This window comes from Colletotrichum godetiae, assembly GCF_030913485.1.
Source record: "Colletotrichum godetiae strain CBS 193.32 chromosome Unknown BDP55scaffold_5, whole genome shotgun sequence".
In the NCBI taxonomy this organism is placed as follows: Eukaryota; Fungi; Ascomycota; class Sordariomycetes; order Glomerellales; family Glomerellaceae; genus Colletotrichum; species Colletotrichum godetiae.
Window position 1 is genome coordinate 840,824 of NW_026851253.1, and position 17,736 is coordinate 858,559.

General features: G+C 53.6%; 5 protein-coding genes across 5 annotated transcripts; 1 reads left to right on the forward strand and 4 right to left on the reverse strand.

Moving 5' to 3' along the window:
- Positions 1–745: 745 nt before the first annotated feature.
- On the reverse strand, positions 746–3,113 carry BDP55DRAFT_542835 (prolyl oligopeptidase; the record flags this gene model as incomplete). The annotated part of the gene is made up of 5 exons (XM_060568356.1): positions 746–853; positions 913–1,232; positions 1,285–2,645; positions 2,703–2,905; positions 3,009–3,113. 5 exons carry the CDS (start codon positions 3,111–3,113, stop codon positions 746–748), a joined length of 2,097 nt encoding a protein of 698 aa, XP_060434549.1.
- Positions 3,114–4,589: 1,476 nt separating this feature from the next.
- BDP55DRAFT_724447 (histone acetyltransferase subunit NuA4) lies at positions 4,590–5,210 on the reverse strand (the record flags this gene model as incomplete). Its single annotated transcript, XM_060578893.1, has 2 exons — positions 4,590–4,814; positions 4,893–5,210. The coding sequence occupies 2 exons, from the start codon at positions 5,208–5,210 to the stop codon at positions 4,590–4,592; spliced, it is 543 nt and encodes a 180-aa protein (XP_060434550.1).
- A 2,073-nt stretch (positions 5,211–7,283) lies between these two features.
- Positions 7,284–7,967, forward strand: BDP55DRAFT_543427 (uncharacterized protein; the record flags this gene model as incomplete). The annotated part of the gene is made up of 1 exon (XM_060568408.1): positions 7,284–7,967. One exon carries the CDS (start codon positions 7,284–7,286, stop codon positions 7,965–7,967), a length of 684 nt encoding a protein of 227 aa, XP_060434551.1.
- A 630-nt stretch (positions 7,968–8,597) lies between these two features.
- Positions 8,598–10,454, reverse strand: BDP55DRAFT_724449 (alpha amylase; the record flags this gene model as incomplete). The annotated part of the gene is made up of 2 exons (XM_060578894.1): positions 8,598–10,011; positions 10,159–10,454. The coding sequence occupies 2 exons, from the start codon at positions 10,452–10,454 to the stop codon at positions 8,598–8,600; spliced, it is 1,710 nt and encodes a 569-aa protein (XP_060434552.1).
- Positions 10,455–12,998: 2,544 nt separating this feature from the next.
- On the reverse strand, positions 12,999–16,007 carry BDP55DRAFT_311193 (fungal-specific transcription factor domain-containing protein). The gene is made up of 4 exons (XM_060566683.1): positions 15,536–16,007; positions 15,478–15,480; positions 14,363–15,425; positions 12,999–14,305 (listed from the first exon to the last, which is right to left on the reverse strand). Exons 1-4 carry the CDS (start codon positions 15,658–15,660, stop codon positions 13,109–13,111), a joined length of 2,388 nt encoding a protein of 795 aa, XP_060434553.1. The 5' UTR covers positions 15,661–16,007; the 3' UTR covers positions 12,999–13,108.
- Positions 16,008–17,736: the final 1,729 nt, after the last annotated feature.

Here is a 17,736-nt window from a genome sequence, read left to right on the forward strand (position 1 = left end):
TTTCTTCTTTTTCGTTTGTCTTTCGTGTAATTGGGTATTTCGGATTTTGATTTTTTTCGCCCTCGGGAGTATCGTAGAGCTTAGAGGATTATGTCAGGCCAATAATTAAGGGTAATAGCGGGCTCGAGAGGAAATCGCGGGTTGCTGTGGCTGGGCTCGTAGGTTTGCGACTTCGTCTGTCACCGTCGGTTCTGTGGTAGGTTCAAGGAGCTTCGCATGATGTTGTGACGCGTATTTCTCAGGTCGCAAGTCGTCGCTGAGTGGATATATGGGGTAGAGGAAAGCCGTCGGTCACGTCAATCCCCATATGTAGGTCGTTCGTTGGTTGAGGAGTGGGTGAGGAGAGTCCAAGTTCGCGAAATTTCAGCCTTGGTGAAATGGAAGGAGCTCGGACCAGTAGTGGACGGAACCTAAAGGTGGGAAGAAGGTGAGGTGGGAGCTCCTGCCTGCATGGGGAACCGCTGGGGAGAGCTTCCCTGACAGTGTGGATACTGTACATTTACCCGTAAGGCAGGCACATACAATCGAGGTACCTACCTTGGACATTGGATAACTTCATCTTCACAGTTGCACGATCCGCATATGCTTGAGCAAGGTGCTTTAGGCACGCCGCACGCAAGGTGGCAGAAAAACTGCGCTCCTTTTTCTCTTTGATCAAAAGTGGCAAATCAACTTTTCGAGTACCGCTACGATCCACGAATCACAACGTTTTGCTAGCTTGACATTCCCCCCTCAGGCTTTGCTACTACTGCCTAATAGCTACATCTTCTGACTTGTCGAGGCCCGTGTACTTATTGATCCATCCCAGAACCTCTCTGTGCCAGACAAGAGAGTTTTCAGGCTTCAGAACCCACTGTTCACAAGTTAGTAACCGAGGTAATTAACAAACGTCACCTGGAGCTCAGCACTTACATGGTTCTCGTCGGGGAACATCAACAGCTTGCTAGGTACACCGCGCGCCTGCAGAACATTGAACATGGCGAGACCCTCAGAAATGGGAAGTCTGTAGTCTAGCTCGTTGTGAATGACCAGTTGAGGTGTCGACCACTGGTCAAGGTGATGGGCAGGATCCCACTTCTCGTAACCCTCTCGGTTCTCCCAAAGAGGACCGCCAAAGTCATGCAGAGGAAAGAAGAGTTCTTCGGTTGACCACTGGTTGAGCGTTGAAAACACGCCATCGTGGCAGACCAAAGCCTTGAACTTTCTTCCGAGCTCGTGGCCCTGGATCCAGTCTGCGATGAATTAGCATCTACCAAAATGCCATTAAAGGCTGTCTCAACTCACTGATCATATAGCCTCCATACGAAGCACCCAACGCAACAGCATTGCCACAATCAATGTACGGAATGTTCTTCTCAATGTGGTCGAAGCACTTCACCAAGTCCACGTACGGACGACCACCCCACTCATTCTGGATATTGTCGGTGTGCTGCTGTCCGTAACCGGTGCTTCCCGTGGGGTTAGGCATGACTGCGATATAACCCTGTTCCGCAAAGATGGCAGGATTCCATCGCGTGCTCCAGCTATCCATCCACGCGGCTTGGGGGCCTCCGTGGATGAGGAAAGCGAGCGGGTACTTTTTGTTCTCGTCAAAGTTGGATGGCTTCACCACCAGTGCGTGAACGTCGTATCCCTCAGCTCCCTTGTACCAGAACTCGTCACATTGAGACTTGGACAGACCGAACGACTTTCCGTGCTTGGAGCTCGAAGAAACGAGATCAGTCTTCTGACTAACGGGGTCCAGGACGGAATAGGCCGAGTTCTCGACTCGGGATGACGTGCTAATGAAGAGCTTCTCTCCATCTCCCAACAGCTTCGCCTCAACGACAGAGCCTTCCTCGTAGATTGCTGCGGGAAGGTCTTTCGCCTCGTGTGGTGTCGCTGGCAGTTTCCAGAGCTTAGCACGGCCGTGCTCTTCCGCCGATACGTAGAGCTCGGAATCGTCCTTGCTCCAGGTGATCCATTCGGGTCGCGCGTCCCAACCACCGGCGCCGTCGTCTGTCTGGTAAAACTCTTGTACGCTCGCCAGGTCGAAGACATCGGGAACGAGTAGCAGCCTCGGCTTGTCAGTCTCGTACTGATCGCTCTTCATACGGGTAAAGGCGACCTTCTTGCCATCCCTGGAGAACACGGGTGCCGCCGAGTAACCACGGAGCTTGCTTGTCTTGACGATCTGAGGCAATGGCGGCTTGTCCTCGGTGAAGGTCTTCAAAGGCAGGAAGTAGAGGTCTGTTTTTGTGTAAATGGCCGGTGAGATTTCGGGGTCGCGCGCAACAAAGACAATGCCGTGCTTCCCAATATCAAAGTCGCCGCTGCCACCAAAAGGGGGCACTGGAGACACCAGCCGTGAGCCCTCGAGGGCATTGGTCAAACCCTGACCTTCCAGCTTATACGACTTGTCGTCCTTCTTCAGAAGACCATACCAGATGGAGTTATGATTCTCGGACACCCAGGAATCCCAGTGCCTTACAAACAGGCTCGAGTACACCTTGCCCGTTGTCAACTGCTTCTTCTCGGCTGCCGGGTTGTACATGGCACCCTCCGGGGTTGTCAACACGGCGACGGCGATGGCGACTTCATCGTCGGACAGTCGCTTGGCTTTCAGGCTCGACAAGCTGCCTTCGAAGTGGCGGATTTCGGTAACTCTGTGATGGCTGTGTTAGCTAAGGGCGAACGTGACTGGTGACAAAGACAAAACCTACGTAGACGGCTTCGTAACATCTCCCAGAAGAAGGGTCGTAGCCCCCTTGTCACCGTTTCGCAGAATCAGGATCTCCTCGTCTGAGATCCATGTTACGTCACTGTAGGATGATTCCTCGTAAAGGAGGCTTGAATGGCCGCTCTCGACATCAAGAACACGCGTTTGAGAAGTCTTGCTGTGGCTTTCGAATGAGTAGGTCGAGACCTGAGCTTGCGTCAGCTTGCGCCCACAACTTCAATTGAGTGCTACGAAAGTCCAGGGCAACACTACAACGTCAAGGACTCCTCGAAAGTTACAGCCAACTCACAGTATAGAGCGCTTTGGTGCCAGATGGGTTAGGAATGCCCGGAGACCTGCGCGGGGCAGAGAGCAAAACCTCTGGGGTAAACTTGGAGGCTTGAATCGTCATCATGAGTGGCTAGAGGACCACGCTGTGCTGGCGGTTCTTGAAGGTAAGATACGAGCCAAAGGGAAATCAGTGGCAGAGGACACAGAGTAGACTTGGGAATGGTGTCGTACATGTATGTCGGTCAACGTGCAGTGTCAATTGCGACATGACGACCGGGGGATCGACTACCCGACCTCCACTGGCATGGAAGCTCGGTTGAAGAGCCCCGCACTAGCTATGGGCAGGCTAGCAACGGCTGTTAGAGACACTGGGGCCGACAAGGTTCTCAGTCCCCGCGCAGGCGCTGCACAGACTCAGGCTCCCCCCCTTCCCCCCCTCAAGCCCCTCGTTGGAGCTTGTCCTTTCGGCTCCGAAGGGCTGCCCAGAGATGGGAGGAAGCGACGCCAAGCGTCTGGTACCTTTTTAAAGAAGCTTCATCAGGCGACGGCTTCTACATAATGATGCAAGGCGCCTGCAAGGAAATCACGTCGCTTCAAGGGTCTTTTCGAGAAGCGTTTGGAGGCATCGCAAGCAACTCAAAAAGTCTACTTTAAACTTGGGCAACTTCTGAATAGGGTGTCAACTCTACAAAGTGTGACCAATACATACCAACTCTCTGGAGGTCCTCGTAACGTTCCCGTCACTCCACAATCCAGCCTCTCCAGTACTTGTCTCTCGGTAGCATTCTTCTCGAAGCCAATCTTTGACAACATGCAGGCCACAGAGGGCTGCCCACTGCTCTACAATATCAAAGTAAGGTTCAAATCAAAGGCGAAGCTGTTTCCTACCTTACGCAGTACCTATAACTGTTCCAAAAGAGAGCGTCTTAATCGTCTTTGAGCAGTTAGGTAATCTCAGGTTGCCAAGTGGTCTCCATGCCTAGATACGAAGACAAGAGCAGATTCTACTTCCGTCGTAGCATCAAGGGTCCAACGGCGCAAAAGTACCGAGTGGAGACGAACTTTTGCAACGTCTCGGTGCAAAAGTGCCCGGAGTAGACCTTAGCCTCGGCCAGAACACACTCACAGACACTTCTACCTAAGGTAATTCATATCGCATTCTGGTCTGATCTAATCTGCCAATGAGATGGATTTTGATGCAAAAAAAGAGCCAATGGGCCACAATGTATTGCCCAACACTTGGTGGTTGGGATGAGGTTTTCTTTTGGGAAGCCCTCTAGGGTATCGTGGTTCCGGAACTCCGCAACTCCCACCAACAATTCAGCCTTCGAGACCAAGCTTCCTACACTTGTATCCTAGGCACTATATATATGCAAGTCTGAAAGTAAGCGATGCTGAGTGATAGCTCTCGTGACCCCAACGTCACAATCGCAAGGCTTCCCGCTTGGGAGCCTACTGAGATTGCGACCACTGTGACGCAGAAAGCATCGCCTCAGCCATACGCGAAAAAAAAAAAGCCCCAACAAAAATTTCGTAAAATCATTCTGTGCCAACTCTATCCCACCCAGTGGGATAGGGCCTGTCGTACCGAGGTTGCTCCTCACTTGCGGCCAGCGCCAAAGTTGATGCGCTTCTTGTTCGGCGCTTGGGAGTCGTGATCGCTGTCCTCCTCGGTCTGCTTCTTGTTCTTCTTGCCGGATTTCGATGCCGTCGCCGACGTCGGGGTTGCGTGGTTGGAGCCGCCGCCGCCGCCGCCGTCCTTGAAGGACGTCGACAATGGAGTCGGTGCATGCGAGGCGGGAGTCGAGCCAGGTGTCGTGGCTTCCTACAAATTGTCATGTCAGCAGCAGTCCTTGGAGTGCCATCAGCTGATAGAGAGAGAGAGAGAGAGAGAGGAACGTACACTGCCAGGACGATACGACACCGAACTCCGTGAAAAGACGCGGTTCTGCTCCGTGGCGCCAGCCTTGCGCCTCTGCGCAGCCGCGCCGGAACCCTTGATGTAGTTGTCGAAGCCGGCAATGATATTGCCATTCGGTGTGCTGTCGAGGTACGCCATCTCCTTTTGCTCAATGTCGGCCTCGATCGTGGCGAGCTTCCTAGCAATTACCGCTCTCTTGTCCAGCATCTGGCGCAGGCGAACTTGTTCCTCTCTATACATTTGCATCGTCGGAGCCGGCCCTTGCGCCGTATTGGCGGCGTTCGCTTGGTTCTCGCCCATGGTTTTTTCTTTCGTCGGAGTTTGTGTGTTTTTCTTGCGCGCGGCGGGTGCGTGTGGTTTGACTCGATGCGGCGCGGTCGAGTTCGAAGCTGGTATTGGTAGCGACGAGGGGGAGGGTCGAATGATTGGAATGTCGCGCTCGCGGAGCTTCAGCGGCTGAGGAGCGGAGCCGATGACTTTTGGCGCTGATGGTCACTACGCCAGAGACGCGTTCTCATTGGTCGATCTGTCATGGAACAAGTGGGTACCGGGGAATTGCTTAGTCAAGCAGCCAAGCGGAACCATTGTGGCTGCAGTTGACAAGGAAGGGGCTTTGAACAGGGCAGTTCATCGGACTCGAATCCTTCGCTCAGCATCTCACTCAGCACCCATATCTAGAGTTCAAAGATTTCCTGCTACCATTGTTATTTGTGTGCATTTCTTTCGCAATCAAACGTCCAGAATTACGGACAAAAGAACTCCACAAGGTCTTTGTCATGCTCTCTGCTAAAATTAACCTTGATTCCTGGTATATCTCAAGGTCCCCCAGCATGCATCGCCCCAGGGCCGCCAGTACGGGTAGTACAGTGACACACCCCAGTCCAGTCCTCTAAGGCTGGCCGTCCGAGGCGCATGAACCAAGACGGATCATCATCTCTCGCGCCAGTTTATCTGCAACAGTGCAGAGTACACGAGCCGCCCTCATCAAGACTCTCCGGATCCTTCTAGGTCTGCCCCTGACTCTGACTGTGAAAGACAGGATGACAGCAAAGTGTTCCCGCCCAAGAAGCAAGAAAAGTCAGCCATAGGTTTCGAAATGCGTGCAGATACCGCGGCAACTTGCTTTCGCCAGTCCGTTCTGTTCGCCAAATGAGCCACAAGACTTACACCACATATGACGGGACGACTCACGAGGGAACATACACCAACCAACCAGCCTTCGCCAGGCATTTCACTCTGCCGCCCTTTCGGCACCAACGGCACCATCCCACCACCCAATTGCCCCCTCTAAATTCCCTGCGAGCCGGGGGCACGGGGTGGGCGGAGGGGGTGCAGGAGGGGAGGCAACATCATGAGCTCCGCACCATCAGCCGCAGCCCCTCAGCCAATCACTACGGCGCAGCAGCATCTTTTTGACATGTCAACGGCGCAAGACGGGGGTAGGCTTGGCCCCTGTTTCGTTTCACCACGGCCACCTCGCAGAGGCCTCGCCGAAGATCTCTGGCTAGGAGCATATCCAAGACCGTCCCTTCTTTCATCCCCCCCCTATCCCAGGAACCCCCTCACAAACTTGTTCAAAACTTTACTTCTTTAGATGTCCTTCTGCCGAATATGCGGATAGCGGTAGTGTTTTTGAACAGGGCCATCCCATGTAGAGAGGAAAACCTGCAAATCTTACTGGGCGCAAGCGCGCGGAGGCGACGGGAAGATCACCTCTTCTCTCTCTCTCTCCCCCATCAAGGGTGGCATCAAGGGAACTCCGAACGAAGCAAGGCACTGGCTATCGTTCCTGCATTTTCGTACTAAGAAGAATAATTCTACATGGCACCAACGCATGACCCAGGCCTTTTCTAGTGAGCCCGTCAAAGATGCTGTGCTCAGGGGTGGGCTGTTCAACCCAGGTCGGTCCCCCAGACTCTCTGACCTAGTTCATTTGATCCTTTTAGTTCCTCTTCCTCCTTCCCGGGATTCCCAAAAAAAGACAAACACCTCGCTCTTCCTTGCGTCTGACTTCCCGTTCTTGCTCTCGTCAGTCTTTCGCTTGTCTTGTCTGGTCTGACTGTGTCACTCACTCTGCCACCTTACGATCGTTTTCTTCGCAGCCGCAGTCACCGGGGCTCAGTACTCTGTCTTTGTCTTTGTTTCGTTTTGACCTCCTCTCTCTCTCTCTCATAACGAGAACATCCTTTCGCTTCTTATATCAGGGTTCACGATCATCATCATCCAACGCTTTCTCTTCTTGACCTTACACAAGATCCGTCACTCCTCTTACACCACTTACAACCAAGCCTCACACAAAACATCAAAAGATTACACACAAACACCAAACACTACACCAACGACACCATACACCACCATCCCAACCAACCCAAAATGATCCTCACAACCCTCCTCCCCCTCTCCCTCCTCGCAACCGCCTCCCTCGCCAAACCAATCCTACCCCCCCGCGCCGCCGACGACGCCAACACCGCCCTCAACGCAACCTCCATCATCGCCCAAACCGCCCCCAAATCAACCTCGTGCGACGGCGTAACCTCCTTCCCAGAAGAATGCGCAACAGCATCCCACGTAGCATCCTACCTCCCCCAAGCCTTCCAAAAATACAACATCTACTCAAAGGGCGAAATGGCCGCCGTCCTCTCCCTCATGGCCTTCGAGACGGGCGACTTCCGCTACAACCGCAACCACTTCCCGTCCCCAGGCCGCCCCGGCCAGGGCACGCGCAACCTCCAGATGGCGGGGTATAACCTCATGTACGCCCTCTCGATCCCGGAACTCGCGAGCAAAGCGACCGAGATTGCGGGCGGCGTCACGGACGGCAACAGCTTGACCGACGACAAGAAGAACCAAATCCTCGACCTCGTCCTGCCTGATGACTATACCTGGGGCTCGGCCGCCTGGTTCCTCGCGACGCAGTGCGACGACGACGTCAAGGAGAACCTCGCGGCTGGCACCGTGAAGGGGTTTACCCTCTACATGGGCTGCATCGGCACGTCGGGTACCGAGGACCGCGTCGAGTACTGGTCCAGGGCCAAGGGTGCTTTCGGGGTGGCATAAAAAGTTATCGATACCCGGAGCTGGACTCTGTATCGTTCTTCTTCATCTTCAAAAATTTCCCAACTTCTTGTATATATCATTTCACTTTGGATCGGATAATCGGATAGGGGTATGAATCAACATGAACATATCACAAGTATGAAATAAAAGTATCATCAATAAAGATGTTTGAGTGGCAAAGTGACTGAGCGAAATTGCGGCTCTACAAGTGTAGAGCCTCCTTATGTTCATTGCTGTAAAGTTATGTTCGGGTCGCAAAAATCGACACACAAACTATGTACGCCTAAAGGTGGTCTTGCGGGTATACGGATGCCTCGAGTGTGTTCTCGGCCATCCTGGATTACCAACCTTTAGAGCAAAGAAGTGAATAATCCCCCTAGGCTTCCTGCCCAGTCGCTTGCCTACCGAAATACAGATACAGTACAAGTCCAACACCCAAAAGCGAGGGGAGGTCGAAGAGGAATACACAAAATGACTACACACTAATGTACCTAGGAAAGTAAGCTGTCGAATGAGAGTTGTGAAATAAGACTTGTTGCTGTTTGGTCGGGCGTTTGATTTGTTGTTTTCGTCTTTTTTTTTCGCATGTTAAGTCTGCTGTTTCTTTTAGTTCGAATTTCGGAACACGTATCATAGCTGGGATGTCAGGCAAGGCGACAAAGTGATGTTATTAAAACGTCCTATAAAATCTAAGTTATAATCGGTACTCTCAACAGCAAGACGCGTGGTAGAATAGCGGGCAGCAGTTGCAGTGGATGTCCCAGAGGGAGGTGGAGGTGGAGGAGAAGGCTTGTGACGACGAGGGGGAGGGGGAGGAGGAGGACGCTTGCCTATGCCACCTGCGCAGATACCCGTCCCCATGATCTTGTCTGCCGGAACAAACACGAGGGGCTCTCCGCTCCCGCTCGTCGCCTTCAGCACGCCTGCCGCATCCGTGACGTAGGGTCGGCACTGAACGACCTCGAGGATCAGCTTGCAAGGCCGGAAACCCGTGTCTTCCTGGGCCAGAGACACGCTGTAGGTTTGGTTCGTGCCGACGTTGGAGTAGACGCTGACAACCTGCCCGTCATCGTAGCCCTTGCGCATGGCAATGGTGTGGTCGTCCGTGTGGATGGGCTGCGACTTGTAGAAGAGGTACCCGCCGTCCAGCGCCGCCAACGTCGAGCGCAGGGACACGAACTTGGAGATCCAGCGGTACAGCTCTGACTGCGTGTTGAACCCCGTCTGCCACAGCGCTTCGCGATTGTACGGTGTCTCGCCGCCGCTGAACCCCTGCTCCAGACCCTGGTAGATGATGGGGATTCCGTCCATGAGCAGGCTGAAGGTCAGCGCATTCTTGAGGAGAGTGCGGTCCGAAGTGTGGTTCAGGAAGCGAGGCTGGTCGTGGTTCTCGAGAAAGCCCCCGTACAGCGTCAGGTCACGCGCCGTCGCGATGAGCGTCTTGATGCCATTGGAGAGGTTCCAGATGCTGCCCGTCGTCGACTGGAAGGCCTGGGTAAGCCAGTAGTACACGGGGTAGTTCATAACACCGCTCATGACGTCCTGGTACGGGGCCACGTAGACTGGGTCGCCGTGGAAGACCTCGCCAAAGGCGGCGACACCGGCTGAAGCCTCGAAAGCTGGCCAGAAGGACGGCTCGACGTGCTTTGCGCTATCGAGTCGCAGGCCATCGAAGCCGAAGCGACGGACCTCGCGCTTGATCCAGGCGTTGAAAACCTGCCGCACGCGGGGGTCCTCGGTGCGAAGATCCGGCAACGAAGCGGCGTCAGTTCCCTGCCAACATCTCTCAACCGAGTCCTGGTTGGAATAGTCGATGACGCAAGGCGGCGTGTGGTAGGCCGAGGCGTTGGAGAAGGGGCGGTAGATGGAGTAATCAACCGTGGTGCCGGGACCGAGCCAGGCCATGTGGTTCGTGACAACGTCGGCCATGAGGTACATGCCGCGAGCGTGGATGGCATCGGCGAGGAAGATGAGATCCTCCGCGGTGCCGAAGCGAGGGTTGACCTCCCAGATGTCCTGCGCCCAGTAGCCGTGGTACGATTCGCTGGCGTTGTGTTAGTTGATGTTTGTTTTCATGGGCATCATTCTTATCAAGTGCTCGCTGATTGGGTTTCTCGTGAACTCTCATGATAACACCATATCCCGTGCCCCTTCAACTCATGATAACTGCAAAGCAAAAGGAATCACTCACCCGTCACGGGATTTGCCCTGAACATTCTTCACAAAGGGCGAAATCCAGATGGCCGTCGCACCGAGACCCTGAATGTAATCCAACTGCTGCGCAAGGCCCAACCACGAACCACCACAGTACGTCTGCTCCGACATTTCGCACCGAGCCGTCGTCGACCCGTCCGTCCTCGCGAATCGGTCCGTCATGACCTGGTATATCGTCTGGGACCGCCATTCCGCCGCGCTCAGTGCCGAGACGGCGCCTTGGTGCAGAGCGGCGGCGGCCGCCAGGATCGACCACGTCGTGGGAGCCTTCATCGTTCCGCGGGTTTCCGGAATGCCGAAAGAGAGAGTGACCAATATTCGAAGAAAGAAAAGAGACTAAACAGGAAAAAGAAAGTAAAGAAAAGCGACGAAACAACAAACAAAAAATGAGTGTACAGAACAAGTCTAAGCAGCAAAAGAAAGCGTGAAACTTCGTGAAAGGCGTCCAAGTCGTGACTTATATGTTCGTTTTTGCCTCCAACCTTAATCCCAAAACGGGCTTAGAACAGGAACGAGTACTCGGATAGACTTCTTGGCGGCCTTCAGTCTGAACTTTTGTGCAAGATTGATTAGACGGTCGGCCCCATGCCCATCTGCGCTCTCAAGCCTTTCTCTCGGGATCTGGGCAGGGGGATCCCCCAGAGCGAACAGGGCGGCGGAAAGAGAGTGATGCTTTGTGATAGGGTAGGCGAAGACTTGCGGTTCAGCCGCCGTTGAAGGCTTGCTGGTGTGCGTCGAGAAACCGGGGCGCTGGGCCGGCTTGTGAAAGCTTAACAGATTATAAGAGATGAGCTACAGCAGAGATTGAGTAAGGTGACTTACCCCCGAGCTGACAGAACAGGCGATTTCCGGCTCTTTTCGGGGTCCTCAGGGGCCGGGGCGCGATGTGAGGTAAGCCAATCAGGCTATATTCTATCCGTACGGATAGTGATACCTCGGATTCTGACTCTCTCGGTGCCAGGCGGGCGGTGGTGGTCAAGAACTAGATAGTGATGAACCAAATAATGGTTGGCGGAATTTTGAAGAGATGGATGCGAAGTCTTGAGATGAAGTCTAGTCCTAGTTCCCCGCCCCAAAAAAAAAAAAAAAAAAAGAAAACCTGCCAGGAACCAGGAACTAACTCGACTTTTTAACCAAAAGGAAGAGAGAAAGAATACGAGTTCTTCTTCCCTCTGCCTCTCTTCCTTCTTGCAGATTCCAAGACCCGGGACGGGGAACGGGAGAAGGTCAACAGGGCAAGGTCCCGTGGAGACTCTTGAGCGGACGCCCGCCCCCACCTCCTTCTTTCGATTTTTCTTCAAGAAGGCTGTGAAAGGGGGGGTCGTATTAACTGGGGTAGGCACGATCGGCCCTATCAGCGGGGTTATCCCATCACTCACCGCTCCGGGATGCCGCTACCGACGGGTATTTTGGACTCCTGGAGACTGGGAATGAACGGTGGTGTATCGGTGTTGCCAAGGTCCGAAAAGGCCAAGTCAATGACCGCGGGTCTTCTTCTGCTCGTTGTGGTTGTAAGCCCTTAAGCGAAGGGGGGTCAGAGGTCCGAGATGGGACACAGGAGGTAGGGCGGAGTTCAATTTGGGTTGGGAGAGAGAGAGAGAGAACGAGAGAGAAAAAGTTAAGCAATGGCCGAGAAATGAGATGGAAAGCTTATGGGGATTCGCCAAGACCGAAGAAGTTGCTGCCGATGCTGATCTTGATACCAAATAGTAAACTTTACTTCTGGTCTCTCTCTCTCTGTCTCTCTCTTTCTGTATTTTTGTACCTCCTCCCGCGCTACTATGCTCACTAATGTTCGTACCTCGCTTTCGCCCGGCGCCTAGCGGCACTAAAAAGAGCAATAAGAAAGCAAGCCCATCACTTTGCTCTTTCATTAAATCACAATTTACAGATGAAAAAAAAAATACTGGACAGATTACCTGCCCCGGCGGCATGACTCGGCAACGTCAAGTGGACAGTGCTCGCGCGTCGCCGCGTGCTTTTGGGGGGGGGGGGGACCAACGACTCAATGATCCCATGGACGTTGCCGTTGTTCCTAACGCCGCGCAAGTGTTCCTGCCTTTATCCCCCACCAATAGCCATCTTACGCGCAAGCCAATATCCCCCCCCCCCCCCCCCCCCCCCGCATTGTTCCTTCACGGCGCACGCTGCAGGCACAGGATTCACTCTTCACTTTGACGTTTTGGACTGACGCAAGGCACGGCGCGGGGGAAGGAAAACAGAGTTGCTGCTGGCAGCTGCAGGACATCACTCATTCACCACCACCACCTCCGTCAAACCTCCGCCCACCTCAGCCGTCGCACAGTAGTGTCAGGGACGGACCGAATTCTATGCATACCGCCGGCATGGGCGCCGAATGCCACGCCGGACGGCACCTCCCCACGCCCGCTTTGGACCTGTCATCCCGTCCATGTGGCCAACCACCACACCCGCGGTTCATCCAATGTCACCTCAAGGCGGAGTCTCCACGATCTACCTCTCCCATCTCTCTGGCATGTGTGACTTTCAAGGTAGAAACAATAAGCACGTGTGAAAAAGGGAGCAGGGTATTGTATTTTCCAACGTCACAAATATCTGGAATCATCTTTCTATCCTACCATGCCGAGCCTAACGCGGAGGTGAGTATGCCTAGTTCCCATTTTGTCCACCTGAACGAACCAATCGCTCAGGCCTTCCTGATTCTGTCATTGATCTCGTCGTCACATTAACTCCCTCATCATCCTTCTCCCCGCGCTTCGAGTCGTAAAATTCCTAGCCGGACATGCCGCCGTTGGCGTTGCCAAAGGGCATCCCGGACCCGTCTGTTTCTGGCGAGGATTGACCCGGATAGATCTGTCCAAAGCCAGTGTCGGCTGCCCAGTTCGCGTTCTGCGTGTACGTCTCGAATGCGTTCTAACCCATTGCCAGTCAGTCACCATGTCATCATGTCATTGGCGGGACTCGCAACATACCCAGTCGAAGTTGGCGGGGAAATCTCCGCCAGACTCGAAATTTGTAAACATCGAGAACGGAGACCCCGTATTGTTCATGCCAATGTCACCCTGGAAGTTTGGCGTCATGCCTGGGCCCGTCATGGGCAACGATACTCCAAAGTCCATGCCGCTAAACGAGTTCGTACTCTGCATACTGCTCTCAAGGGCAGCTGCCGTGTTTGGCGTCATGCCACCGGAGAGCATGCCCAAAGTCATTGCGGCGTTGTGGTCTGATTGCATTTCCGGGTTTGTCTCAAAACCTGGGAATCCTTCGTTTTTGAACATCTCTGGTTCGGGATTTGGGCCCTTAATCTTCTCCATAATGATATCCAGGACCTTGGAGGCCTTGAAAGCCTCCATTGACCCGTCCGCAAGCCCCTGCCAGATTTCCTTGGTACGCTCGAGGTTGCTAAGCATCTCCATTCGCTGCTCTGGGGTCCAGAACATTGCCGACTCTGACGCCCTGCGGTCATCGCTCGTTTCCGCAACCCGGTCGTGGTGAAGATCAAGCGCAACCAACATGGCCGGCAGAAGGAAGTCCTTTGTTGCAATCGAGTTCACGAACCACCTCAAAGATCGGAGTCTGCCACTTGGCTGTGATTCTCGGTCAAGAGTGACCAAATGCCTCAACGTCTCTAGAGCGGCCTCTACTGCACTTCTGCGCGAGTAGGCGTATCGGGGATTTTGCCGAGCCCGCGGCACGTACTTCTTGTGCAACAGGCAGAGGATCTTGAGGTAAAGCACGTTGATGTTAAACCTCGCAATGATCAAAGTGACCGGGTCGTGTGAGCCTTCCAAGGCTGCAACCTTGAGATGAGGCGGGATCTCATCGTTGATCTCTCGAAGTCGGGCATCGAACCGCAGAATTTCGTCGTACGGTAGTTGCCTGCCCACACGGTTGGTGGCCTGCAAAATGTCGCCCATTTCGTTGCACAGTTTGGATTTGGCAATCATGTACGCAATCGGAGTGGGCTCCGTCTTCGGCCGTGAAGGAGGCAAAACTTTGGTGTTGGGACCAAATTCCTCGTCAAAGATGTTGTTCGGCAACTGAGTGTCAGAATCATGCCCGTAGATCATGGAAGGCAGCGACACTTGGTGTGAGAAAACCACGTCGGCCATCCTTACCAATGCCCAAGTACGTCGCCTCATTTCCTAAAAGACCACGTTAACACTTGCTTGCCAAGAGATATCTAGGACACTGCAACTCACTGCTTGAAATGGTGTGATCGTCGGGAACCACTTTGCGTCGCGGTGGTACCCCATCCTGAACGCAACTCTTGTGAGCAAGGACACAATCAGCCACAGCCCCAGATCAGCGTCCCATCTTGAAGAGTATTCTCCAAACACGTATAGAAGCATCGTCTCCACGGTGTATTCCACCGGTTTTGTGTAATCGGCTGCAATCAAGCACTGGACGGTGCGCAACCGATATTCGGACGCCAGATCCAGCGTCCGCCCCTTCCACTCCAGCGGCTCGTCTCCCACCTTGTGGTAGCTCAACATGGCGAGACACAGGATCGAGTAAAGCAGCCCAAGCCACATGATGGGCGTTTTTGACGGGTCTTGCCAATGGGCTCGTAGTTGTTGCTGGAAAGTAGGTGCGTGAATGATGTTTACCGCATTGTCCATCGAGTTGAAATATCTGGAACAGAGCGCAAGGACGGCCGATTTGGGTGGTAATTCCGCTCGCAATTCGATCTCGGTTGCTGGCGCGGCTCCAAGCAAGAACGTAGGTCCTTCTCTGGCGCTGGCCGGCTTTGACATCATAACCTTCTCATAGCTCTTTTCCAAATCCTTCTTGTGATTCGCAAAATATGTCTTCACTTCGGATATATCCGCCAATATCGTATGCCAATGTTCCTGGCCAATGTACATTGACTTGCCCTTGTCTGAATCGACCTTCAATACGCCCAAAGATGTCGCCAACTCGCCGTCGGGATCACTGTCTTCGTCATCATCTCGCATTTGCGTCTCGTCCTCGGGATCAATTTTGGCCGAGGTGGGCGTGCTGTCAGTATTTGATTTGGTTGTCGAGGCGGCTGTCACGGCAGCTGCTGCTGCTGCGGTTGAAGGGTCAATAGTGGCACCTCCGTGCATCAAAGACAAAACTAGGCCTTCTAAACGGTCAATACGATTCTGCATGTCATCGGGGCTCGAAGAGCCTTGACTTTGGTTCTTTTTACGAGTGGCAGGAGTTGCGTATGAACATGAGGACGCGTCACCACCCTCGCGCTTCACACAATTACTGCACGGGTGACCTCTGTCACATTTCCTACAAAGTGGTCAGTCGACGTTTGTATGATGCGTCGTGGAGTTCTTCTCACAATCTGCGAAGCATGTTAGCGAGTTGGGTTGGAAAAAAGGCATTTACAGTGCACTCACTTCCTAGTCCGACACGGATAGCAACTAAGAGGTACTCTGTTCCTCTTCCTCACAACTCGAAACTGCTCCTCGGGTGACCGACCTGATCCCGAGGAGGGCGTCGTGGACGGTGGTGTGGGAGTCATATTGGCAACGGAATCCGTGGAACAGGTAGATGCGTCGTCGAAGACCTCTGGCGATGACTTCCACGGATATGAAAACGTGCTTCGGACTCGAGGTCCTATCTAGCACAAAACGCGCAGGTGTATCCTCTTCGCTTCGGAACAAGTGATGGTACCGGTGGGGAAAGATCCCTTATACGGCGAGGCAAGAAGAAAAGGCTCGACTAGATAGCTGGCTGTCAGACACTCAGGACGAGTGTACAGATTTAGCCACTGAAACGTTGACAACGGCCAGACCGTCGGCAGCCTAAACCTGGAGGAGCGGTTTCGGCAGGTTGGTGTAGTTGCCGAGTACTTCAACAAGGCCCGGCCAAGTGTATGAAGCGCAAGTAATGTGACCGTTCGGCCTTCAGAGGTGCGCTACTCGAAGCTCGTTGGTCGCAATGCGAAGCCGTGGCTTAAGACCAATGACCGTCGTTTCGCCTCAAAGGTCAGCGACTGCTTGGAAAGCTCGTCACTTCGCAGAGGGCGAGGGGTGCAAGGCAGCTAGATGTCGAGGCTGCTGACAGTGTCGCAGTGTGATAAAGGCGCCAGAGACGAAGCGCAATCTTGCCACAGAGTCTGACAGGCGATGGCAATCGTAGTTTAGATCGGTCGACCCGTATACGGATACAAGGTAGGGAGCAATTGGAGATGGTAGTCGGTGGGAGGTTCCGCAATGCGCAGGGGTATCAAGATAGGGTCGGTGTCGAGGCACCAAAGTAAGATGCGGGCGCAATGCAGGGTAGACTCGATATGCCGCAGATGTTTGTGGCAAGTGTCGGAAAGCGGTAGCGCAAGTCAGCGCAACGACAATATGGCGAAAGAAAGGTAAAGTGTCGGTAGGTTGCGATCGCGTCTTTGGCGGCGGCGTCAGCTTTTGGTGGATCGGGTTGGGGCAAGGGAAGGATTCGAGTGGTCCGCGACCACACAATGCCCAAGCAAGTCAACACTCACCACTGGGAGGTACTTTTGCTCTGTGCTAGACTCTACGCGAAGGAACAAAATGGAATGATGACCAAGCCACGAATTGAGAGAAGTCCAAGTCAAGAGATTGCCGTGTAACGTCTGCAGCAGTTGGGCGACTTGCGGGGTGAGCGAGCATAGGTCAAGCAAAGAGGATGGAGGGGGAAAGTTGAGATTGCTACGGATACTATCGCACTCGAAAGATTCGACAAAATCATGAACAGCACCCGCAGGCTGCCATCAGCATAATCAGCGAACGACAGGCAGGGGGTGGATAGGTACGTAAGGGGGTACCTTTCTCTGGATAAGGTAGTGAAGGGAAGGGAAGAGACCCGCCACCAGTGTTTCTTTCTCTCCCTCCTCTTTTCATCCTCCTCCTCACCACTCCCGTCCCGCGAAGTAGCCGCATTGGAGGTTCTGCTGATCAGGACGGCTTACATACGCGTGTGTTGATGCCTACTCATAGCTAACCCTGCACAAATGGCGCTAAGATGCAACGCAGACAAGGATGGCACAGCACACCTGGCGAATCCTGAACTCTCAAGATGTGGTGGGTTGCCGACAGTCGCATATCTCACATTTATTCGGATACAAGCTCATCCAAAAAGGATTGGGCGATGGATAATTCGGATAGCGTTCACCCCCCTCCCTCCCTCCCTCCTTCCTTCCCTGCTGCCCACACGTTCTAGGTCCAAAGACGTTAGGTACATGCTTCTTACATGCTTCTATCCGAGCTGCGTGGCTACATGCTACATAAGCAAGTAGGGAACCCGAAGCGCACCTCAATAAAGGATAAACTCAGTCCCCAGGCTCGGTGTCGGAAGTCTCCAGCAAATTCTTGGCTGGGATGGAACCCTGAATAACTTAGAGTACTAGCGGCTCAAAATGGCATTCTGGACCTGCGACGGACTTAACGGAATTAATAGTGGACCGCCGTCAGCAGCGACCGCCCAGTCTTTGGTCTGGAAACCTTGGTTGACGTTGCTCATGTTAGAGATTCAGCACAAGGCAAGAGTCATTCTGCGAAAGCTTGCTAGGTGTGTGGAATAGTGCAAACTCATGCGCGATGCTTCTAACCGGCTTGCCGCGGCCCAA